The sequence below is a fragment of the Hyla sarda genome, chromosome 2 (assembly GCF_029499605.1).
Source record: "Hyla sarda isolate aHylSar1 chromosome 2, aHylSar1.hap1, whole genome shotgun sequence".
Classification (NCBI taxonomy): Eukaryota; Metazoa; Chordata; class Amphibia; order Anura; family Hylidae; genus Hyla; species Hyla sarda.
Genome location: NC_079190.1, coordinates 244,018,401 through 244,044,957, shown reverse-complemented (window position 1 = coordinate 244,044,957; position 26,557 = coordinate 244,018,401). Strand labels below are relative to the sequence as shown.

Genomic DNA, 26,557 nt, shown 5'->3' with positions numbered 1-26,557 from the left:
ACAAGTAAAATGCAGTATATCCTAAGTTAACAGGGAGATTTATGAGCGAAAAAAAAAAAAAACATTTATTATTTAGTTTATAGTGCTTTTTGTGCATCTTACCTTTCCCAGAAAATCATTTTTACTGACAAGGTCCCAGTCCCAAACCTCTATTGTTAACTTTTCATTAAACGATTCATCTAAATCAAACTCAAACACTTCGTTCCATCTAGGATAGCAAGACTTCTTCACAACCTATAAAGATTAGAATCTAAATGATGGAAATGCATATCTTTTACTTGGAAAAATACATGTCTGAAGTGAAAAATAGTAACAAAATAGATATACGGTATAATAATGCAGTAAACATTATTTGCAACTCATTTCTGAAGTTTTGATTTCTTGATGATTCATTATTAGGATAACTGTAAAGAGTGCACACCACAAAGTTAATATATATATATATATATATATATATATATATATATATATAAAACAAATTTTATTAAGAGAATTGAGAATACAAGACAAAAAGGGCTAAAATCACTTAAAAAGCTCTGAACCGAGCAACCTCTACAACATGGGAGAGGGGCCATGAACCCCCTTCTCACCAAAGTCCCGTCCCTCTGTAATTAGATACTGTGGCTGCCCTGAGGAAGTCACAAACGTTGACGGAACGCGTGGGGCTTAGGGGTCCCGTCCCGCCACTCATCATTTTGTTCTGTGGTCGCTATGCACTGGTGATATGAATTTATTTGTTCCTTTGCACATTGCTTATTCTATATTATTTGGTGTTAGCTTATTTGATTGTTGGTGTAGAGGCTAATGTTAGGCATGTGTATCATTTTTCAGTTAGCACCACTTCTTGGCAGCCACAGTATCTAATTACAGAGGGACGGGACTTTGGTGAGAAGGGAGTTCATGGCCCCTCTCCCATGTTGTAGAGGTTGCTCGGTTCAGAGCTTTTTAAGTGATTTTAGCCCTTTTTGTCTTGTATTCTCAATGTGATACTTAATAAAATTTGTTTTATATATATATATATATATATATATATATATATATATATATATATATATATATTAACTTTGTGGTGTGCACTCTTTATAGTAATTCTTACTTTTGTGTAGCAAGTTTTTTGCTTACTGAGTAGTAGCACCCACGTTATGATATGGTGAGCCCCCCTCTTTTTATATAATTCTCATTATTAGGATAAACAGTCTTGGGGGGGGGGGTTGTTTGTGTCACAAGAAAAGGTATTTTTCTCTTTCAAAGTCAAGCATGTTGTGTTGATCAAAAGGTAAAAGCCTATTTAAGTCTATTTGAATTCCAGTTTGTAAAAAAGTCCAACGGCACTGTACAAAATCTGTGTGATTAAGTAAGTGAACCAAGTGAATAAAAATAACATGACAAATAAATATATAATATTATAAATGTACCATGCTATCTTGTATTTTGCCATTGTATTGTACTCTGACAAAGGGGTCTGAAGCTCCATTACGATCTTTTCTTGCTAAATCTCTGCAAAAAAATAAATAAAGAATTAGTAAATTATTAAGTATGCTGCCAGTGCCACCTTATATGGATAAAGCATCTGCTAACACTATTTGCCTGAAAAACTGTTTGCAGACATCCATAGTATTGATGGATTCCCATGTTGTTACAAAAAAATTAGATTGTTTTTTTCAGGACATATTGTTCTGTAATATTAGTGTAAAATGTTTGCTGATTCATGCAGCACTTTTTGTGAAAAACTCCAAAATATTGTGAAAAATTTGACAATTTCAGTTTTTTTTTATTATTTTTTTATTATTTTATTTATGGAATTCACTGTACGGTAAAAAAATATGTTATTTATATTCTGTTGGTCGGTACAATCATGGCACTACCCAATTTATATAGCTTTTTTTAAGTTCTTTTTCCCTTTTCTCAACAAAATCGTACTTTTTATTAGTACAATTTTTGTGATTCATGCTACCTTTTGATCTTTTTAATTCCACGTTTTGGACCAAAATCTGATTTTTTTTTGCAATTTATTGTACAAGTCATTACGGTCGTGGCAATACCTATTATATATATATATATATATATATATATATATATATATATAGGTGTGGGCATTTTTATTTTTGGGGGGGTGATAATATATGGTTTTATTCGGAAAAGGTTTTTTGTTTTTTTTTTACACTTTATACATTTTTTTAAAACCTTTAAATTTCTTTTACTTTTAACTTTTTAGGTATGTTCAAACTATGTAATTCCTGAAGAACTCCGTGAGCGGAATTACGCAAATGGAATTACGTGCTGTGAACATAAACATCAGTGTGAATGGGTTTCCGCAAGACCCATTCACACAGCGGAATTTCAGTGGCGGACAATTCCGCCGCTGAAATTGTTCCGCGAAAAAGAAAGAACATGTTCGTTCTTTGCACGGAAGTCTGCGAACACTACATAGCCGTCAATGGTGACGGCGCAGTGCCGCACGGTCCTACCGCCGAAGTATTGAGGCGGCCACCAGAATGGAATCTCTGCTCGCAGAATTCTGCGAGTGGAGATTCCGTTCATAATCCGTACATACCCTTTACCTGTTAAACTATGCTGCAGTACATCTGTACTGCAGCACAGTATAGCTGTCAGTGTACAATGACTAAGAGCCTTTGTGATCCTGCCTATGGCTAGACCTCACAGGCTCCCGTACTAGGCAGACAGGAGGCCATCAGCTGGTCTACTGCTGCCATGGCATCCAACGGGATCCCACGATCACATCACAGGTTCGCCGTAGGTGGACAGGAGAAGCCCCCTCCCCCTTTCAACCCCATAGATTCTGTGATCAGGGCTGATCACGGCATCCAATGGGTTAATGCTGCCGAGACATGCGCCATCCTGGTCTCGGCAGCTGCAGCGGGACCGCGGCTGTGATTGACAGCCGGGTTCCGCCTTCGATCTCCTGCAGCACATTGTGCTGAGCAGGGGATCGCTAAGACATATACATATGTCCAGTTGCACTAACTAGCTAGCAACTTGAACGTATGCATACGTCCTGGGGTGGGAAGGGGTTAAGTATTTATTGGGGTATGGGCATTTTCAAATTTTTTAAAACTTTTTTTTACACTTTTTATGTCCCCATAAGGGGGTGATTCAAACTTTTATTAGGGAAGGGGTTAATGGACATTTATAACTTTTTTTTTAGATTTTAGAACAGCAATCAACTTTGATCACAGCATCTAAAGGGTTAATGCCGGACATCGGCCAGATTGGCAATATCCGGCATGAGCTGTGGGTGCCGGTTGCTGGTGGCAGCCCTTCTACCCACTGGCTAGCTGCTGAGTGCACGTCATACATTGGAAGCCCGCAGAGGACATAAATATATGTTCATTTGCAGGAAGGGGTTAAGTATTAGCGCACCAGGATGTACATTTACGCCCATTGTCCTTAAGGGATTGAATATCCTTGTTACAAGCTCTTATAATGCTCGTCCGTTCTGAGATATGAGGGCTTATAATTTTTCTAACAATTCAGGGAATTAATCAGATGGGTGGGAACTTATTTTTAACCCCTTCCCTCTTTAGCGATTTTTCATTCTTCCACTTTAGTTTTTTCCTCCTCACCTTCTAAAAATCATAACACTTCAATTTTCCTCTTAAAAATCCATATGAGGGCTTGTTCTTTGCACCAACAATTTTACTTTGTAATACCGTTATTTGTAGGGCAAAATTGAATTTTTTTTTTTTTAGCAGCTTCCGTTTCTAAGCAGTGCAGTTTTCGGTAGAAATTGCACCTAATATTTATTCTGTAGGTCCATACGGTCGCAAGGATACCGAATTTAAATAGGTTTGATTTTTTATTTTACTACAAAAAAAAAAAGTTATAACCAAAATTAATACATTGAAAAATGTCCTTTTCTGACACCTATAACTTTTTTATTTTTCCGTGTACGGGACGGATTTTTTGCACCGCAATCTGAAGTTTTTATCGTTATCATTTCTGTTTTGATCAGACTTTTAGATCAATTTTTATGAATTTTTTTTATCGTATAAAAAGTGACCAAAAATACGCTATTTTAGACTTTGGAATTTTTTTTAAGTGTACGCCATTTATAATTAAAAATACTTTTTTATAGTTCGGACATTTACACACGCAGCGATACCACATGTTTATTTTTATTTATCTTTTTTTTTAATGGGAAAAGGGGGGTGATTCAAACTTTTATTAGGGGAGGTGGTTAAATGATCTTTTTTTTAACATTTTTTTAACACTTTTTTTGCAATGTTATAGCTCCCATAGGGCGCTATAACACTGCACTCACTGATTAAATACACTGATGACTCTTACGAAATAGCATAACACTGATCACTGTTATCACCGTTTGACTGCTCCTGCCTGGATCTCAGGCAAAGAGCAGTCATTCGGCGATCGAACACGTAGGAGGCAGGTAGGGATCCTCCTCGCCACCTGCAAGCTGTTCAGGACGTTACGATTTCCCGAACAGCACCGATGAGCTAACCGGCATTATTTACTTTTGTTTTAGATGCGGCAATCAAGTTTGATCGCCGTGTCTCAAGGATTAATGCCAGGCATCAGCCCGATTGGCGATGTCCGGCATTAGCCGTGGTTCCTGGTAGCTTATAGCAACCGGGACCCACCGGGTATGATGCGCGCTCTCTGCTGAGCGTGCGACATAACTCGGGAGACATGAATGTACGTCCATTTGCGTTAAGGAGTTAATAATAGGAGTGAACATCAGATGATGGGTGGGATTATACAGTCAAGGGGTGTGAATTTTTTTACACTAAGGAGCGTATATGCCACTCACACCCCCTGACTGTAAAATCCCACCTATCATTCCCATTATTAAATGTTATTATAATTAACGCCCATCTGACTGATTCCATAAAAACTATAAACCCTCAGGAATGAATGAGTATTAAGAAACTATGAAAATGTGTGTGATCGGGGCTCCCTGAGCTATTTAATGATACTGCAATATAATTTTTGGGGGTTGACCACAGGTTATCTTTAAGAGAGATCCTAGTTTTTTTAAAAGTGTAGGGCCAGTAGTAATATTTGAGTTTAATACATTTAGTCTGCAAATAAATATAATCACTTCAAGCTAAAAAGTGTGTAACCACTTGGTTCAGGTCATGGATTCTAACTAAATCAGATAGGCTGGTAATATTTGTTTTGCTTTCAGTTTAGGCTTAGAAATGACTATTGCCTAAATCTGAGTTCATTAGACTTGCATGCTTGTAGAGCTTTTATGTAGCAGTGATAAGGAAAATCTTTCTTAAAGGGGTACTCCACTGGCTAGCCTTTGGGCAGCGTTCTGGACACTTAGTTCCAAACACTGTGCATGCACTGCAGGGTACGGCCACACCCCCTTGTGACATGAGACCCCTCAATGTAAGTCAATGAAAGGGGGCGTGGCAGCCGTCACGCCCCCTCCCATAGACTTGGTATTGAGGGGGCTTGGCCTGAAGGCATGAGGGGGCATGGCCGACCCCCACAGCACGCGCACAGCGTTAGGAACTAAATGTTCCGAACGCAGCCGGAAGGCTGGCCAGTGGAGTACTTTCTAGGTCCCAAAAGAAAACATGACACATCCACTGTGTCCAATTTTATTGAAAGATCCCATACAAGATTCCTATTTAGTAAGTGGTATAGGGATATCTATAGAGAAACCAGCACAATATATTATACATACAGCATGGCTGCCAGCCTTTTATGAATGCAATAAGAGCTTTGCCATTCCACAATTTTCTGGATGCTACATTACTCCCCCTGTTTACAGAATTTTATGTAGTTTGGCTAAAAAGTTAGCATCAAATCATTTTACAGCAAATTACTTTTTTCTTGTGTGCTTATAATACACATTGAAATAACAAATAGTGTATGTGTTCTTCTCGGCAGAGGACAGCCAGCAGCGGTAATAATAAATGCTAATATAGTCTTTGGGGGACATTTATCAAGGTATTTAAAGACTTTTTTGGTGTACAAAAGTAGCACAAAAAGTCGCAAGTGCGCCTAAGCACTTTTTTGTGTGACTTTTGTGAGTAAGCAAAAAGTTACAAACAGCCTTACCTAAGCAAATTTCAGTTTTCACTTTGTAGTGGTCAGGTATTTATGATGTGCGAAAGTCGCAAACCCCTTACAAAAAGTCTGACCTGGAGTACAAAACTCCTGTATGTGAGTTAATTTAAAAAGTCACAAAAAAGTCTCACAGAAATCTCAGCTGCAACTTTTTTGTTTTGTTTATGTTCTCCAAATGTATCAACCCCCTATGATAGCATGATAAATATGTTGCACATAAAAATAATTCAGAACTTGCTTACCAAAGCAAACAATGATAAATGTCCCCCTTTATTTAAAAAAAAAAACAAGTAAGTATTGAAAGGGTAATCGCATGAATCATTTAATATCAAAAGTCCTGAAAGACTGTTAAAGTTGTCCGGAAGTAATTTAAAGGGGTACTCCGGTGCTTAGACATCTTATCCTCTATCCAAAGTATAGGGGATAAGATGCCTGATCGCGGGAGTCCCGCCGCTGGGGACCTCCGTGATCTTGCACGCGACACCCCGTTTGTAATCAGTACCCGGAGCGTGTTCGCTCCGGGACTGATTACCGGCGACTACAGGGCGGGCGGCATGTGATGTCACGCCCCGCCCCCATGCAATGTCACGCCCCGCCCCTCAATGCAAGCCTATGGGAGGGGGTGTGACAGCTATCACGCCGCCTGCCCTGTAGTCGCTGGTAATCAGTCCCGGAGCGAACACGCCTTCTCCCTCTGGCAACTGACTATATAGTCCCTTCTTACTTTAACTGCAAATGCTGTGTGAGATCATTCAAATAGCCAAACGAGATGTTTTACCACTTAAAGGGGTTATCCAGGAAAAAACTTTTATATATATATATATATATATATATATATACTTATTAGTTATGAGCTTCTGAAGTTGAGTTGTTCTTTTCTGTCTAAGTTCTCTCTGATAACACGTGTCTCAGGAACCACCCAGTTTAGAAGCAAAGCCCCATAGCAAACCCATTCTACTCTGTGCAGTTCCCGAGACCAGCAGAGATGTCAGCAGAGAGCACTGTTGCCAGACAGAAAACAACAACTCAACTTCAGCAGCTGATAATTATTGAAAGGATTAAGATTTTTTTTATAGAAGTAATTTAGAAATCTGTTTAACATTCTGGAGCCAGTTGATATACCCCTTTAAGTTTAGGGCTGCCTCCGTTTTGGAATAGCAGTAGCAATATACAAATATATTATTGTAACCAGAAGATGACTGATTTGAATTATAGGGGTAGTCCATTATGAGTTTAACCACATATTCACAGGATAGGGAATAAGTGTCAGATTGTGGGTGAAGGACTGCTCAGAAGCCCTGTGATCTCAGTTCTGCGGCCCAAAGTATTTGTTTCGAATGAAGTGGCGAGTGGATAATGCACACCTCTACTCCATTCTAGTGTTGCTCGCGAATATTCGCAATTCGAATATTATTCGCGAATATCGCATATTCGCGAATTCGCGAATTTCGCGAATATAGCGCTATATATTCGTAATTACGAATATTCGTTTTTTTTTTTTTTCTTCACAGTACACATCACAGTGATCATCCCTCTCTGCTTCCAGCTTGTGTGGTGTAAAGAAGGCTGTAATACAACTGTGTGAGACTGGCGTGCGAAAATTCGCATATGCGAAAATTCGCGTATGCTAATTTTCGCATATGCGAATTTTCGCTCATGTTAATTCCTGTATATACTAATTTTCGCGTATGTTAATTTTCGCATGCACGAATATTCGCATATGCGAAAAATAAAACGAGAATATTACGAATATGGCGAATATTCGTCCATATATTCGCGAATATTCGCGAATTTGAATATGGCCTATGCCGCTCAACGCTACTCCATTCACAGTCTATGGGGTTACTGGAGCCAAGTACAAAGCAGGGCTATCTCCAACAGATCAACTTGGGGCTACATTCTTAAGTTTACAGGGGGTTCCCAGAAGTTGGACCCTTTTAAGAACTAACTGTCTTAAAATCACATGAAGTAACACAATAAATATAAAAAAATAAAGAAAAAAACCATGAAAAATATCTCTATCTCACAATCGTACCTTGCCTCACAAACTATACAGCGCAGTTTTCTTGACAAATCACTGCCAAATATTTCAATCTTTAGGTGGATTTCCCCTTGAACTTCTTCATCAGGATCAATTTCCGATAAATTCAACCACCCGTTAAATCCTAAGGAAAAATGTTATAGCATTTATAATAACCTCTATATGATATTTTTTTTTACAAATTGAAATAGTTTCTGTAATGAGAGTATCCAGCTGGTGGACTATAAAACAGAATACACAAAATACTGATAGTATAGAACTAGTTTTGTGCTTTTCCTACAAATAATCAATAGTATAAATCCAGTTTTATATAATTTTACTTAAGCTTGCTTATTGAATAAAAAGGACTCTTCTTGACCATAAAGAGGACTTTAAGATTAAAATAACTTTTTTTCCCCCTCAAAAGTCATGTAACCTACTACCATCAGTAATTTCAGTATATCCAATAATAAAACAGTATATCCAATAATAAACATACAATTTTTTTCTGGCATCAGTTCCTCTATTCATTTTCCTCATTGCACTTTGTGAAGTAAGCAGTGCTTCAGTTCTGCCCATGTGACCCCAACCAACCTTTTGTATCTCCAGGATCCCTGTGCTTTTAAACATATTTAGGTTTTCCCATTGGTGGTTTAGTATGGTACTCTTATGTGCTTGCTTGCTTGACTGTGACAGTTATACAGCCAAGCAGTGAAAACAGAAGACCATGGTGCCAGAAAGTTAAACAGATTTGTAAGTTACTTCTATTAAAAAATCTTAATCCTTCTTGGACTTATTAGCTGCTGAATACTACAGAGGAAATTCTTTTATTTTTGGAACACAATGCTCTCTGCTGACATCACGAGCACAGTGTTCTCTGCTGACATCTGTCCATTTTAGGAACTGTCCAGAGCAGCATATGTTTGCTATGGGGATTTTCTCCTACTCTGGACAGTTCTTAAAATGGACAGAGTTGTCAGCCGAGAGCAGTGGCGTTGCTAAGGTTGGTGTCACCTGGTGCGATATAAAATGGTGTCACCCCATACCTACCCCCCCAGTAAGTTTTTAGCCTGTTGTGAGCCACTGATGTAGCGCTTTGTGAGAAATTCCAGTATAATAATCAAATATACCAATTGCCAAAGAATGGGAAAGCGCTAAAAAAAGTTTCACCAATTAAAACTACAGCTCCCAGTATGACCTAAGCAGAAGTGAGGTTATGCTGGGAGCAGGCCCGGTGCTGTCATAAGGCAAATCATGCGTCCGCTTGAGGGCGCATGGACTCGCAGCTGATGGGGGCGGAAAAATGAAGACTTTTTTTATACTAAGAGCCCCACCTGTGCGCCCCGCCGCCGCACAGCAGAGGTCACTGCCACCACTCCACCCTCTCTGGTTTTATTGCTGCGGCCCACTGAGATTCTCAAAATGGAGCTTTGCTTGTGTAGGCAGAAATCCTTGCACCAGCCCTGGCTGGGAGTTGTAGTTTTACTCATCACAACTGCAGAACTTACAAGTGACTACAGCTCTGATGGGACATAATGAGGAAAATACACAATAATATCAGTGACTACACGTGACTTCTCTATAGTCTTTCCTTATGCACCCCCATCATCCAGGAGGATGATCCTGCTGATGGATGATGGGGGTGCTACTCACAGGAGGATGATCCTGCTGATGGATGATGGGGGTGCAGCACCCCCATCATTCATCAGTAGCACCCCCATCATACATAAGGAGGATCATCCTCCTGGCAATGGCACCCCCCAGAGCCTCTCAGCACCCCCTTTCTCCCTGTTACATTAAAACATTAAATCAGTGTTTCCCAACCAGGGTGCTTCCAGCTGTTGCAAAACTACAACTCCCAGCATGCCCTGACAGCAAAAGGCTGTCTGGGCATGCTGGGAGTAATAGTTTTGCAACAGCTGGAGGCACCCTGGTTGGGAAACACTGCATGAAATACACAGTTTTGCAGAGAGGTCTCACCAGCCTCTTGTCTTCACTTTCTCCTCTCCCTGGGCGGCTCCAGGTCCAGGAATGTCCGGGGGTTGGGGAGGAATTTATCACCCATGAATCCTCAGAAGACGCGGAGCCCATGAGGCAGGGACACGCCGGGGGAGGGAGCAGACGTGCGCACGGCACTTCTGTTCCCAGAAAGCATTGCAGGTCTTAAAGAGGCAGCTTCCTGGGGCTGGGGGATAGGATTGTGTCGGGGGCTGAAACTGGAGTGCGGCAGCCTGCAGGTCATGAAAGAAGCGCTCTTCTGTCTGGGGATGCTGCAAATACCGGCTGAGTTGAGTGACGGTGTGCAGATGTGGGGGGGTGCTGCCGGCCGTGGTGTCACCCCTCCAGGCTGGTGTCATCAGGTGCGCTCCGCACCCCCCGCACCCGGGTCGCAACACCACTGGCCGAGAGCACTGTGCTCGTGATTCAGCAAAGAGCTCTGTGTTCCAAAAAGAAAATAATTTCCTCTGTAGAATTCAGCAGCTAATAAGTACTGGAAGGATTAAGATTTTTTAATAGAAGTAATTTACAAATCTGTTTAACTTTCTGGCACCAGTTGATATAAAAAAAAAAGTTTTCCATCGGAGTACCCCTTTCACTGATCAAATTTGTTATTTTAATTTAAGCTTCTTTTATAGTGGGGAAACAATGAGCAGTGAATGTAATGACCCTTTTAATCAGACATTAATGTAACACTATTTTTGACAATTTTGTTTTCATCAGGTATCTACACTGCTCAAAAAATAAAGGGAACACTAAGATAACACATCCTAGATCTGAATGAATGAACTAATCATATTAAATACTTTCCTCTTTACATAGTTGAATGTGCTGACAACAAAATCACACAAAAATTATCAAGGGAAATCTAATTTATCAACCCATGGAGGTCTGGATATGGAGTCACACTCAAAATCACAGTGGAAAACCACACTACAGGCTGATCAAACTTTGATGTAATGTCCTTAAAACAAGTCAAAATGATGCTCAGTAGTGTGTGTGGCCTCCACGTGCCCGTATCACCTCCCTACAATGCCTGGGCATGCTCCTGATGAGGTGTGGGATGGTCTCCTGAGCTGGACTAAAGCATCCGTTAACTCCTGGACAGTCTGTGGTGCAACATAGCGTTGGTGGATGGAGCGAGATATGATGTCCCAGATGTGCTCAATCGGATTCAGGTCTGGGGAATGGACGGACCAGTCCATAGCATCAATGCCTTCCCCTTGCAGGAACTGCTGACACACTCCAGCCACATGAGGTCTAGAATTGTCTTGCATTAGGAGGAACCCAGGGCCAACCGCACCAGCATATGGTCTCACAAGGGGTCTGAGGATCTCATCTCAGTACTTAATGGCAGTCAGGAAACCTCTGGCAAGCACTTGGAGGGCTGTGAGGCCCCCCACAGAAATGCCACCCTACTCCATTACTGACCCACCACCAAACCAGTCATGCTGGAGGATGTTGCAAGCAGCAGAACATTCTCCACAGCGTCTCCAGACTCTGTTACATGTGCTCAGTGTGAACCTGCTTTCATCTGTGAAGAGCACAGGGCTAAACATCCTGAGCCACTTGTGTGGGTTGTAGACTCTGTCTCATGATACCACTAGAGTGAAAGCACTGCCAGCATTCAAAAGAAACCAAAACATCAGCCAGGAAGCATAGGATCTGAGAAATGGTCTGTGGTCACCACCTGCAGAACCACTCCTTTATTGGGGGTGTCTTGCTATATGCCTACCATTTCCACCTGTTGTCTGTTCCATTTGCACAACAGCATGTGAAATTGATTGTCAATCAGTGTTGCTTCCTGAGTGGATAGTGTGATTTTACAGAAGTGTGATTGACTTGGAGTTACATTGTGTTGTTTAAGTGTTCCCATTTTTTTGAGCAGCGCATATGAAATTAAATCCACCAGCACCCTTGTTTAGAACATGCAGATTATTAAAAAGTATTTTATTTTCTGTCTCTTAAGTAAAACATTTGTATTTGACTTCTAAACCATATAAAGTTTCTACTTCCCGATACTAATTGGGACTTTTTCTTCTTTCTCGTTGGATTTCTAATTTACAAGGACTGTAGAACATTATGGGCATCATGTGATAGACAAACTGAGCTGACGTGAGTATGCCAGATGGTAAATGGTGCAAAAGTGCTTTGCCTGCAGTACTTCGGTAATCTAAAATCTACCTCCAAAACTAATGTATGCCTACCAATTATTAACTTCACTGAACAGAGTTCTAAGCACAGAAAATGACAAATGTAATGGGAAAAAAATCCCTTTGACAAAAGAATGTTCTCCAGGCAAGGTTTTGTAGCCTTTAAAGTTGTAGACACTACTTGTTTCATTTTTTTGAAGAGTGTTTTCTTTTTGTTTGTTTTGTTTACCACAGATCATTCTATCTACAATATGCCAGTATAATGTTTCTAAAGGCAGGGGCAAATTTTCTTAGTATCAAAAAATCTATATTTGACAGCAGTAGCAGCCACAAATTTGTTATTCGACAGAATTCTCACCGTGTGTAACCACCACATGCACCTGCCAAAAGTCACATAATAAATGCAATCAACTCAAATTCTCTGTTTACATTGCTCATTTGCGCTATGTTTACAGGTGCAAATGTTTTAGTAAATGTACCACATTATCTTCAGTTCTGACTGAAAGGGGTACTCTGCTGCACAGGGTTCGGAACAAAATGTCACGAACGCTTAGAGGCGGCACTGTGGACATGCAACGTCATGACCCTGCACCCTTGTAACGGCACTCCCTGCTCCCTCAATGCAAGTCTATGGAAGGGGGCTTGAAAGCCGCCACGCTCCCTCCCGTAGACTTGCATTGAGGGGCGGTGACGTCACGAGGGAGTGGGACTGTGATGTCCCCTGCCCCCTGCGCCAGCTCTAAGCATTTGTAAAATTTTGCTCCGAACACTAGGCAGTGGTGTACCCCTTTAATATATATAGTCATAATTGTATCATAAAAACAGTTGCTTATGTCATGATGGTTTGGGTTGAAAAAGAGCACAAAAAAATTAAACTGCCAAATTTGTATCAATACCAAAACTTATCCAAACATTCTAAAAACTATTAATTGATTTGTTGCTTTTCATGTACATGTATTTATGCTGTATGTAAGTTTATATACATATATATATATATATATATATATATATTTATTTATTTTTTTATTAATATATTATTGCCAAAGTGTACTACATAAGACCCTGGTATGATCTTGGTTTATGTGTACACACACACATATATATATATCTGTATATACATATATATCTATACACATATAGAGTCGTTAGGGGTAGCCGTATTAGTCCAGTGATGCAAAAAGCAAAATCATCTGTAGTTGCAGTATCTTGTAATATCTTTTTTATTGGACTAACAAGATTTTGTAGAGACAAGCTTTCGGGATTCCTCCCTTTATCAAGTCATAAGCATTTCAATGCTTATGACTTGATAAAGGGAAGGGAGGAATCCCGAATGCTTGTCTCTACAAAATCTTGTTAGTCCAATAAAAAATGTATTACAAGATACTGCAACTACAGATGATTATACACATATATGTATATATATATATATATATATATATATATATATATATATATATACACACATATATATATATAAATGTATATACTGTAACCCCCCGACCTACGATGGCCCCGACATGATAAAATTGACATACGATGGCCTCTCAGAGGCCATAGCATGTCGATGTCAGCATCGACATACGATGCTTTTATATGTCGGGGCCATCGCATTAACTGCTATCCGACAGCGCAAAATGCTTAAGCTGCTGCCGGATAGTAGTTTAAGCATCCCGGGCAGGTTCGCTCACCTATTCCCGCTGCTCCGGGTCCACTTTGCGATCCTCCGGTGTCTTGTGCATCTTCTCCAGGGTCCGGGCCTCACTTTCCGGCGTCGTTATTACGTCACTCCGCACGCCGCGCCGGCGCAGCAGCGTAATAACGTCACCAGAAAGCGAGGCCCGGACCCTACAGAAGATGCGGAAGAAGCCGGCGGATCGCGAAGAAGACACCGGAGCAGCGGGACAGCATTGGGAGCCCCTGGGACAGCATCGGGAGCGGTGAGGACCTGGTCCGGAGCGACGGGGACAGGTGAGTACAGCTTCCTATACTTTACATTGCACGGATCCCTCAACATACGATGGATTCGACAAACGATGGGTCGTTTGGAACGAATTACCATCGTATGTTGAGGGACCACTGTATATGTTTATATGCTTTCTATGTACATATATATGCTTTCTATGTACCGTACTTATACAAAGTATCTGTAAAGTTTATATAAGTCTGTGAGATTTATGATTTGGGTATTCAATCCATATTTACTTTAGTCATCTGCAGATGTGTTTTTGGTAATTTTATCAATATTTCAACAAAATTATCAAGAGCAAACTACACAATCTAGATAGTGGCTATATAAAGAAATAACTGGTCTAACAACAGGTTGAAATAATGTGGAATTTTATATCATTTAGTATATCTGACAGCTGAATTTGTGCTAATAAATAAAATTTATTTCTAAATGTGTTCAGACAGATCACCTCATTGCCTTTTCCATTGCTGCTATATCATCTTACATTCACTGAATGTATGTATATGGCTCCAGGAAGTTGCATTCATTCAGCTACAAGAACTTTACATCACTTTTGAAGTTAGTGGTAAGGCCTAATGAACAATAAACCAACCAATTCAGGTATACAGGGTGGGCCATTTATATGGACACACCTTAATAAAATGGGAATGGTTGGTGATATTAACTTCCTGTTTGTGGCACATTAGTATATGTGAGGGGGGAAACTTTTCAAGATGGGTGGTGACCATGGCAGCCATTTTGAAGTTGGCCATTTTGAATCCAACTTTTGTTTTTTCAATGGGAAGAGGGTCATGTGACACATCAAACTTATTGGGAATTTCACAAGAAAAACTAGTTTATTTACAAGTTTAATGTGTTTAATGTGCTGTCCATTGTGTTGGATTGTCAATGCAACCCTCTCCTCCCACGCTTCACACACTGATAGCAACACTGCAGGAGAAATGCTAGCACAGGCTTCCAGTATCCGTAGTTTCAGGTGCTGCACATCTCGTATCTTCACAGCATAGACAATTGCCTTAAGATAACTTCAAAGATAAAAGTCTAAGGGGGTCAGATCGGGAGACCTTGGGGGCCATTCAACTGGTCCACGACGACCAATCCACTTTCCAGGAAACTGTTCATCTAGGAATGCTCGGACCTGGCACGTTCCCTGAGTTTTTCCAGCAAGGTGGTGCACCACCACATTATGGGTGTTAGGTCCGAGCATTCCTAGATGAACAGTTTCCTGGAAAGTGGATTGGTCGTTGTGGGCCAGTTGAATGGCCCCCAAGGTCTCCCGATCTGACCCCCTTAGACGTTTATCTTTAGGGTCATCTGAAGGCAATTGTCTATGCTGTGTAGATACGAGATGTGCAGCACCTGAAACTATGGATACTGGAAGTCTGTGCTAGCATTTCTCCTACGGTGTTGCTATCCGTGTGTGAAGAGTGGGAGAAGAGGGTTGCATTGACAATCCAACACAATGGGCAGCACATTAAACACGTTTTATAAGTGGTCAGAAACTTGTAAATAACTCATGAAAGAATAACGTTACCTTAAAACCAAGCACATCATTGTTTGTTTTTCTTGTGAAATTTCCAATAAGTTTCATGTGTCACATGACCCTCTTCCTATTGAAAAAACAAAAGTTGGATTCAAAATGGCTGACTTCAAAATGGCCACCATGGTCACCACCCATCTTGAAAAGTCCCCGTCCCCCCCCACATATACTAATGTGCCACAAACAGAAAGTTAATATCACCAACCATTCCGATTTTATTAAGGTGTATCCATATAAATAAAATGGCCCACCCTGTATAATAGGATTGCTTTCGGAATTTTGTGAAGGCAGTTTAAGTTCTTTCACCTGTAAACCTTTCTTGCACATTCTTTCACGATCATGTTGACTAGTTTTAAAAAGTTGTAAGTGTGATGTCAATAAACATGCCACCTAATCTGTAAACTCATCTGTTTGATTTATTGGCAGAATGTGGATTTATTAATTTAGAAATCCAGTTTACAACTATACATTCCCAAACACTTCCTTCTAATTATTTTAACCTGTCATACAACAGTAACAATAAAGTATTAGATATAAAATATATATATATATATATATATATATATATATATATATATATATAAAAAAAAAATATATATATATATATATATATATATATATATCACCTTTTGTGGACTGCAGTAACAAAATACAATAGTCAAAATTATTTCATTACCTAATATTCTCTATTTATATAGACCAACTTCATAAATAATGCCTTTATCTACTATAATGCAAACCCAGGCCCAATTATTTAACAAAAATAATCACCACATAGAAAACCCCATAAATTAGCATATATAATTTAAAAAGAAAATTAAAGCATTTCCCCTGTAAGTAGGAATGAAGCTTTGTCCCTTTAAGTAAAGGAGACTGGAGTCAGACTGGAGTCAGCAGAAGTAAGGAATCACTTTCTTGACAGCTCAGTGAGACTTCCAATTTATAAGCTAGAAGATACCATAGTCTGGAGGAGACTGTGTGTACAGTAAAGAACAGAGAGGACCTCTGTGCTGCTATCTTACTTAAAGGAGTACTCCACTGAGCAGCTTTCGGAAGTAAATGTTCCGAACTGGGTTTTCAAGCACCCTCCAATTCACTTGCATTGAGGGGGCGTGACCATGACATCACGAGGGGGGGGGGGGGGGTTGGTTTTTACACATTGCACTTTATGGTATAAATGATATAATATATTTATTCTGTAGGTCAATGCTATTAAAATGATACCCAATTTATATAGTTTTTCCATTACTGTACTATGCTAACTTTTTAAACAAAATTAGTAAGCATAAAACTGTCATTTTCTGCCCCTATATCTTTTTTTTTTGTTTTCCCTATACAGGGATGCATGAGGGCTCATTTGTTTGCGCCGTGATCTGTAGTTTTCATCAGTTCCATTATTGGGACTTTTTGATCGCTTTTTAATAATTTTTTTCTGATATATGGTGTGATTAAAAATCTGTCGTTTTGGTGTGTGTGTTTTTTTTTTTACAATTACGCTGTTTAACGTGCAAGATCATACACATTATATTTTAATAGTTTGGACATTTTCGCACACAGCAAAACCAAACATGTAAATGTTTTAGTTTTTTTTTTTTTTTGTAAAATGGGAAAATAAGGGGGATTTGATTTTTTTTTTTATTAGGGGGAATTGTATAACTTTTGAAACTTTTTTTTATTTTTTATTTTACACTTTTTAAGTCCCCATAGGGGACTTTTATATGCAACTAGCTGAGAATCCGGCATTGCCCGATTTTTCCTTTCTAATCCTTGTTGGGGAGGAAAATAAACAAAGGAGGAAGCTTTTGACTTCATATCCAGTCCTCATATATTGTTGTCATAGCCCAACCCCATATCCCGTCCTCCTATCCCAACCTCCTATCCCATCCTCCTATCTCGACCTCCTATCCCGACCTCTTATACCGTCCTCCTATCCCGTCCTCATATCCTGTCCTCCTATCTCAACCTCCTATCTCGACCTCCTATCTCGACCTCCTATCCCGACCTTCTATCCCGTCCTCCTATACCATTCTCCTATCCCGTCCTATCCCGTCCTCATATACCGACCTCCTATCCCATCCTCCTATCTCGACCTCCTATCTCGACCTCCTATCCCGACCTCCTATCCCGACCTCCTATCCCATCCTCCTATCTCGACCTCCTATCTCGACCTCCTATCCCGACCTCCTATCCCGACCTCCTATCCCAGCCTCCTATCCCGGCCTCATATCCCGACCCGTTATATGTGTACCAGGTATTTAAATATCTCCTGCCGTACGGAAGTTATGTAGGAACATACATTTCCCATTGATTTGCATGGGACTTTAAACAAAAACCCCGACCCTCACAAATGGGGGTAGTTAAGGGTTAAATTAACTATCCTATATTTTAAGTGGAAATATAAGTAACATGTTACCAAGTATTATTGAAATATCTCCAGCCGTTTGGAGTTTATGCAGTAACATATATTTCCCATAGACTTGTATGGGACTTTAAACAAAAACCCCGTCCCTGGCAAATGGGGGTGAGTAAGGGTTAAATTACCTATCCTATATTTGTTGTTGACATATAAGTAACATGTGTGCCAAGTTTCATGTTAATATCTTTAGCCGTTTGGAAGTTTTTGTGGAACATACATACATATATACACACATACATACACACACACACACACACACGTTGAGTTTTATATATATAGATAATCTTGCTATGTTGTGTGTTGTTGTTTGTTTAAAGTCCCATGCAAATCAATGGGAAATGTATGTTCCCAAATAACTTCCGTACGGCTGGAGATATTTCAATACCTGGTACACATATTACTGGTCGGGATATGAGGACGGGGTGGGAGGTCGGGATAGGAGGACGGGAAAGGAGGTCGGGATAGGAGGACGGGATAGGAGGACGGGATAGGAGGTCGGGATAGGAGGTCGAGATAGGAGGTCGAGATAGCGGGATGGGATAGGAGGTCGAGATAGGAGGTCGAGATATGAGGACGGGAAAGGAGGACAGGAAAGGAGGTCGGGATAAGAGGTTGGGATAGGAGGTCAGGATAGGAGGTCGAGATAGGAGGGCGAGATAGGAAGTCGAGATATGAGGATGGGATAGGAGGTCGGGATAGGAGGATGGGATAGGAGGATGGGATAGGAGGTCGAGATAGGAGGTCGAGATAGGAGGATGGGATAGGAGGTCAAGATAGGAGGTCGAGATTGGAGGTCGAGATATGAGGACGGGAAAGGAGGACAGGAAAGGACATCGGGATAGGAGGTCGGGATAGGAGGTCGGGATAGGAGGTCGAAAAATAAGGATGGGAAAGGAGGTCGGGATAGGAGCTCGATATTGGAGGACGGGATAGGAGGTCGGGATAGGAGGTCGAGATAGGAGGACGGGATAGGAGGACCGGATAGGAGGATGGGATTGGAGATAAGGATAGGAGATCGAGATAAGAGGACGGAATAGGAGGACGGGATAGGAGGACGGGATAGGAAGTCGGGATAGGAGGTCGGGATAGGAGGACGGGATAAGAGGATGTTATAGGAGGTCGGAACAGGAGGTCGAAATAGGAGGTCGGGATATGAGGTTGGGATATGACAAGAATATATGAGGACTGGATATGAAGTCAAAAGCTTCCTCCTTTGTTTATTTTCCTGCCCGACAGGGATTAGGAAGGAAAAACCAGGCAACGCCGGGTACTCAGCTAGTACTTATATATACCTAAAATGCACATTTGGGATGGGGACTCAATGCTTCTCTGTTACTTGTTCCCCTCTCCCCCATCTGCTCTCCCCCGTCTCACCCCCACCATCTAACAGAGGAAGTTGCTGGTCATGCGTTATGTATGGTAAAATGTGATAACAGGTTTCCTTTAAGTTACCCATAAACCTCCAACAGTTGCTGGCCAAATGCTTATTTGTCAGCTAATTTGTCAGCGCTTGTGTTTTTAATAAGGAGAGTAGAGTAAGACATCAATTTCACTTTATCTACATTTACTGTAGACACACTGCCAAAAGATATGTAAAATTAACCAGAGCTACTGTAAAGATTTCTATCTGCTAAGGAGTTTAACCCCTTAAGGACGCAGGGCGTATCCATACGCACCTGTTTCCGAGTCCTTAAGGATTCAGGGCGTATGGGTACGCCCTGCGTTCCTCTGGCCCCTGCCGCTCATAGGGAGGGGACCCGGAATGGGATGCCTGCTGATATCCTTCAGCAGGCATCCTGGCATATTGCCCAGGGGGGTCCTGAGGTCCCCCCAATAGGCGATCGCCGCAAATCGCCGGTCAATTCAGACGGGCGATTTGCTGCGGTTCCGTTCCCCGCCACTCGTCGGGCGGGGACGGAGCCGGTTGCCTGCTGAAATCATTCAGCAGGCATCCTGGCAGAGTGCCGAGGGGGATCCTGAGGATCCCTCAAATCGGTGATTGCTGCAGATCGCCAGTAAATACTAACCATCAGCCAGAGCGGTTCAGGGTCATCTGTGTCACGTGTGACCCGGATAATGATGATGATCGGTGGTGTAATATACACCACCAATCATCATCATCTGTACAGTACTGGGGGCGGCACTGTTGCCACCCCCCAGTACAGCAGTGATTGAGCGGCCGCAGTGACCACACCAATCACTGCAGTACAAGGAGGGGGGAGGTGGGTACAGGAGCATGCTGCTCCGTTCTGCCCACCATTTCACAGAAATCTGGTGTGCAGGACGGAGCTCCGTGCTGCCATCTCCCCCTCAGAAAAAAAAAGTTTAAAAAAGTGCCCCCTTGCCCCCTTTCTGGGGCCCCTTGCCACAGAAAGCAGTCAGAGAAAGCATTAGATTAGGTAGGGACCATTAGGGGTTAAAATTTTTTTTTTAACAGTCTGTAGGTGTCTGCGGGTCCGTAGCACCTTTACCTGCCGTGGTCTGCCTTTTTTTTGGACACAGACCTTTTTTTTCAGTGTACCAACTGTAGGTGTCCACAGCACCTTTAGCTGCGTGACCCAGGCCCTACAGGGTCGCTGCGTCTGCCCCCAGCATTTTTTTGGGGGGGGCGCAGACCTTTTTTTTTTTTTTTGCTAAACATGTGGCCGGGCCCTCTTAGCTATAAAAGAGCGATCCGCCACTGTTAGCTAAAGCCCAACCGAGATTGGAGGACGGGATAGGAGGTCGGGATAGGAGGTCGAGATAGGAGGACGGGATAGGAGGACCGGATAGGAGGATGGGATTGGAGATAAGGATAGGAGATCGAGATAAGAGGACGGAATAGGAGGACGGGATAGGAGGACGGGATAGGAAGTCGGGATAGGAGGTCGGGATAGGAGGACGGGATAAGAGGATGTTATAGGAGGTCGGAACAGGAGGTCGAAATAGGAGGTCGGGATATGAGGTTGGGATATGACAAGAATATATGAGGACTGGATATGAAGTCAAAAGCTTCCTCCTTTGTTTATTTTCCTGCCCGACAGGGATTAGGAAGGAAAAACCAGGCAACGCCGGGTACTCAGCTAGTACTTATATATACCTAAAATGCACATTTGGGATGGGGACTCAATGCTTCTCTGTTACTTGTTCCCCTCTCCCCCATCTGCTCTCCCCCGTCTCACCCCCACCATCTAACAGAGGAAGTTGCTGGTCATGCGTTATGTATGGTAAAATGTGATAACAGGTTTCCTTTAAGTTACCCATAAACCTCCAACAGTTGCTGGCCAAATGCTTATTTGTCAGCTAATTTGTCAGCGCTTGTGTTTTTAATAAGGAGAGTAGAGTAAGACATCAATTTCACTTTATCTACATTTACTGTAGACACACTGCCAAAAGATATGTAAAATTAACCAGAGCTACTGTAAAGATTTCTATCTGCTAAGGAGTTTAACCCCTTAAGGACGCAGGGCGTATCCATACGCACCTGTTTCCGAGTCCTTAAGGATTCAGGGCGTATGGGTACGCCCTGCGTTCCTCTGGCCCCTGCCGCTCATCGGGAGGGGACCCGGAATGGGATGCCTGCTGATATCCTTCAGCAGGCATCCTGGCATATTGCCCAGGGGGGTCCTGAGGTCCCCCCAATAGGCGTTCGCCGCAAATCGCCGGTCAATTCAGACGGGCGATTTGCTGCGGTTCCGTTCCCCGCCACTCGTCGGGCGGGGACGGAGCCGGTTGCCTGCTGAAATCATTCAGCAGGCATCCTGGCAGAGTGCCGAGGGGGATCCTGAGGATCCCTCAAATCGGTGATTGCTGCAGATCGCCAGTAAATACTAACCATCAGCCAGAGCGGTTCAGGGTCATCTGTGTCACGTGTGACCCGGATAATGATGATGATCAGTGGTGTAATATACACCACCAATCATCATCATCTGTACAGTACTGGGGGCGGCACTGTTGCCACCCCCCAGTACAGCAGTGATTGAGCGGCCGCAGTGACCACACCAATCACTGCAGTACAAGGAGGGGGGAGGTGGGTACAGGAGCATGCTGCTCCGTTCTGCCCACCATTTCACAGAAATCTGGTGTGCAGGACGGAGCTCCGTGCTGCCATCTCCCCCTCAGAAAAAAAAAGTTAAAAAAAGTGCCCCCTTGCCCCCTTTCTGGGGCCCCTTGCCACAGAAAGCAGTCAGAGAAAGCATTAGATTAGGTAGGGACCATTAGGGGTTAAAAAAATTTTTTAACAGTCTGTAGGTGTCTGCGGGTCCGTAGCACCTTTACCTGCCGTGGTCTGCCTTTTTTTTGGACACAGACCTTTTTTTTCAGTGTACCAACTGTAGGTGTCCATAGCACCTTTAGCTGCGTGACCCAGGCCCTACAGGGTCGCTGCGTCTGCCCCCAGCATTTTTTTGGGGGGGCGCAGACCTTTTTTTTTTTTTTTGCTAAACATGTGGCCGGGCCCTCTTAGCTATAAAAGAGCGATCCGCCACTGTTAGCTAAAGCCCATCCGAGATTGGAGGACGGGATAGGAGGTCGGGATAGGAGGTCGAGATAGGAGGACGGGATAGGAGGACCGGATAGGAGGATGGGATTGGAGATAAGGATAGGAGATCGAGATAAGAGGACGGAATAGGAGGACGGGATAGGAGGATGGGATAGGAAGTCGGGATAGGAGGTCGGGATAGGAGGACGGGATAAGAGGATGTTGTAGGAGGTCGGAACAGGAGGTCGAAATAGGAGGTCGGGATATGAGGTTGGGATATGACAAGAATATATGAGGACTGGATATGAAGTCAAAAGCTTCCTCCTTTGTTTATTTTCCTGCCCGACAGGGATTAGGAAGGAAAAACCAGGCAACGCCGGGTACTCAGCTAGTACTTATTGTTACGCCGAGCGCTCCGGGTCCCCGCTCCTCCCCGGAGCGCTCGCTTCACTCTCCCCGCTGCAGCGCTCCGGTCAGATCCACTGACCCGGGGCGCTGCGATTCCGCTGCCAGCCGGGATGCGATTCGCGATGCGGGTAGCGCCCGCTCGCGATGCGCACCCCGGCTCCCGTACCTGACTCGCTCTCCCTCGGTCCTGTCCCGGCGCGCGCGGCCCCGCTCCCTAGGGCGCGCGCGCGCCGGGTCTTTGCGATTTAAAGGGCCACTGCGCCGCTGATTGGCGCAGTGATTCCAATTAGTGTCTTCACCTGTGCACTTCCCTATATCACCTCACTTCCCCTGCACTTCCTTGCCGGATCTTGTTGCCATTGTGCCAGTGAAAGCGTTCCTTGTGTGTTCCTAGCCTGTGTTCCAGACCTCCTGCCGTTGCCCCTGACTACGATCCTTGCTGCCTGCCCCGACCTTCTGCTACGTCCGACCTTGCTTCTGTCTACTCCCTTGTACCGCGCCTATCTTCAGCAGCCAGAGAGGTTGAGCCGTTGCTAGTGGATACGACCTGGTCACTACCGCCGCAGCAAGACCATCCCGCTTTGCGGCGGGCTCTGGTGAAAACCAGTAGTGGCTTAGAACCGATCCACTAGCACGGTCCACGCCAATCCCTCTCTGGCACAGAGGATCCACTACCTGCCAGCCGGCATCGTGACAGTAGATCCGGCCATGGATCCCGCTGAAGTTCCTCTGCCAGTTGTCGCTGACCTTACCACGGTGGTCGCCCAGCAGTCACAACAGATAGCGCAACAAGGCCAACAGCTGTCTCAACTGACCGTTATGCTACAGCAGTTACTACCACAGCTTCAGCAGTCATCTCCTCCACCGGCTCCTGCACCTCCTCCGCAGCGAGTGGCCGCTCCTGGTCTACGCCTATCCTTGCCGGATAAATTTGATGGGGACTCTAAGTTTTGCCGTGGCTTTCTTTCCCAATGTTCCCTGCATCTGGAGATGATGTCGGACCTGTTTCCCACTGAAAGGTCTAAGGTGGCTTTCGTAGTCAGCCTTCTGTCTGGAAAAGCCCTGTCTTGGGCCACACCGCTCTGGGACCGCAATGACCCCGTCACTGCCTCTGTACACTCCTTCTTCTCGGAAATCCGAAGTGTCTTTGAGGAACCTGCCCGAGCCTCTTCTGCTGAGACTGCCCTGTTGAACCTGGTCCAGGGTAATTCTTCCGTTGGCGAGTATGCCGTACAATTCCGTACTCTTGCTTCAGAATTATCCTGGAATAATGAGGCCCTCTGCGCGACCTTTAAAAAAGGCCTATCCAGCAACATTAAAGATGTTCTGGCCGCACGAGAAATTCCTGCTAATCTACATGAACTTATTCACCTAGCCACTCGCATTGACATGCGTTTTTCCGAAAGGCGTCAGGAACTCCGCCAAGATATGGACTCTGTTCGCACGAGGCGTTTCTTCTCCTCGGCTCCTCTCTCCTCTGGTCCCCTGCAATCTGTTCCTGTGCCTCCCGCCGTGGAGGCTATGCAGGTCGACCGGTCTCGCCTGACACCTCAAGAGAGGACACGACGCCGTATGGAGAACCTCTGCCTGTACTGTGCTAGTACCGAACACTTCCTGAGGGATTGTCCTATCCGTCCTCCCCGCCTGGAAAGACGTACGCTGACTCCGCACAAAGGTGAGACAGTCCTTGATGTCTACTCTGCTTCTCCACGTCTTACTGTGCCTGTGCGGATGTCTGCCTCTGCCTTCTCCTTCTCTACTGTGGCCTTCTTGGACTCTGGATCTGCAGGAAATTTTATTTTGGCCTCTCTCGTCAACAAGTTCAACATCCCAGTGACCAGTCTCGCCAGACCCCTTTACATCAATTGTGTAAACAATGAAAGATTGGACTGTACCATACGTTTCCGCACGGAGCCCCTTCTTATGAGCATCGGATCTCATCACGAGAGGATTGAACTTTTGGTCCTCCCCAATTGCACCTCGGAAATTCTCCTTGGACTTCCCTGGCTTCAACTTCATTCCCCAACCCTGGATTGGTCCACTGGGGAGATCAAGAGTTGGGGGTCCTCTTGTTCCAAGAACTGTCTAAAACCGGTTCCCAGTAACCCTTGCCGTAACTCTGTGGTTCCTCCAGTAACCGGTCTCCCTAAGGCCTATATGGACTTCGCGGATGTTTTCTGCAAAAAACAGGCTGAGACTCTACCTCCTCACAGGCCTTATGATTGTCCTATCGACCTCCTCCCGGGCACTACTCCACCCCGGGGCAGAATTTATCCTCTCTCTGCCCCAGAGACTCTTGCCATGTCTGAATACGTCCAGGAGAATCTAAAAAAGGGCTTTATCCGTAAATCCTCCTCTCCTGCCGGAGCCGGATTTTTCTTTGTGTCCAAAAAAGATGGCTCCCTACGTCCTTGCATTGACTACCGCGGTCTTAATAAAATCACGGTTAAGAACCGCTACCCCTTACCCCTCATCTCTGAACTCTTTGATCGCCTCCAAGGTGCCCACATCTTTACTAAATTGGACTTAAGAGGCGCCTATAACCTCATCCGCATCAGAGAGGGGGATGAGTGGAAAACGGCATTTAACACCAGAGATGGACACTTTGAGTATCTGGTCATGCCCTTTGGCCTGTGCAACGCCCCTGCCGTCTTCCAAGACTTTGTTAATGAAATTTTTCGTGATCTGTTATACTCCTGTGTTGTTGTATATCTGGACGATATCCTAATTTTTTCTGCCAATCTAGAAGAACACCGCCAGCATGTCCGTATGGTTCTTCAGAGACTTCGTGACAATCAACTCTATGCCAAAATTGAGAAATGTCTGTTTGAATGCCAATCTCTTCCTTTTCTAGGATATTTGGTCTCTGGCCAGGGACTACAGATGGATCCAGACAAACTCTCTGCCGTCTTAGATTGGCCACGCCCCTCCGGACTCCGTGCTATCCAACGCTTTTTGGGGTTCGCCAATTATTACAGGCAATTTATTCCACATTTTTCTACCGTTGTGGCTCCTATCGTGGCTTTAACCCAAAAAAATGCTGATCCCAAGTCTTGGCCTCCTCAAGCAGAAGACGCCTTTAAACGACTCAAGTCTGCCTTTTCTTCGGCTCCCGTGCTCTCCAGACCTGACCCTTCCAAACCCTTCCTATTGGAGGTTGATGCCTCCTCAGTGGGAGCTGGAGCTGTTCTTCTACAAAAAAATTCTTCCGGGCATGCTGTCACTTGTGGTTTTTTCTCTAGGACCTTCTCTCCAGCGGAGAGGAACTACTCCATCGGGGATCGAGAGCTTCTAGCCATTAAATTAGCACTTGAGGAATGGAGGCATCTGCTGGAGGGATCAAGTTTTCCTGTTATTATCTACACCGACCACAAGAACCTCTCCTACCTCCAGTCTGCCCAACGGCTGAATCCTCGCCAGGCCCGGTGGTCTCTGTTCTTTGCCCGATTTAATTTTGAGATTCACTTTCGTCCTGCCGATAAGAACATTAGGGCCGATGCTCTCTCTCGTTCCTCGGATGCCTCAGAAGTT

General features: G+C 43.6%; 1 protein-coding gene across 3 annotated transcripts in view; it reads right to left on the bottom strand.

Annotated features, from left to right (window-relative positions):
* LOC130355929 (ras GTPase-activating protein 4-like) overlaps positions 1-26,557 on the bottom strand; it is a 262,095-nt gene that overhangs the window by 91,286 nt on the left and 144,252 nt on the right. For all 3 annotated transcript variants that reach the window (XM_056556793.1, XM_056556794.1, XM_056556795.1), the window contains exons 5-7: positions 8,099-8,228; positions 1,416-1,497; positions 103-234 (exon numbers count right to left, since the gene is read on the bottom strand). In XM_056556793.1, coding sequence (XP_056412768.1) covers positions 103-234; positions 1,416-1,497; positions 8,099-8,228 — 344 coding nt within the window. The remainder of the gene's footprint in view (positions 1-102; positions 235-1,415; positions 1,498-8,098; positions 8,229-26,557) is intronic.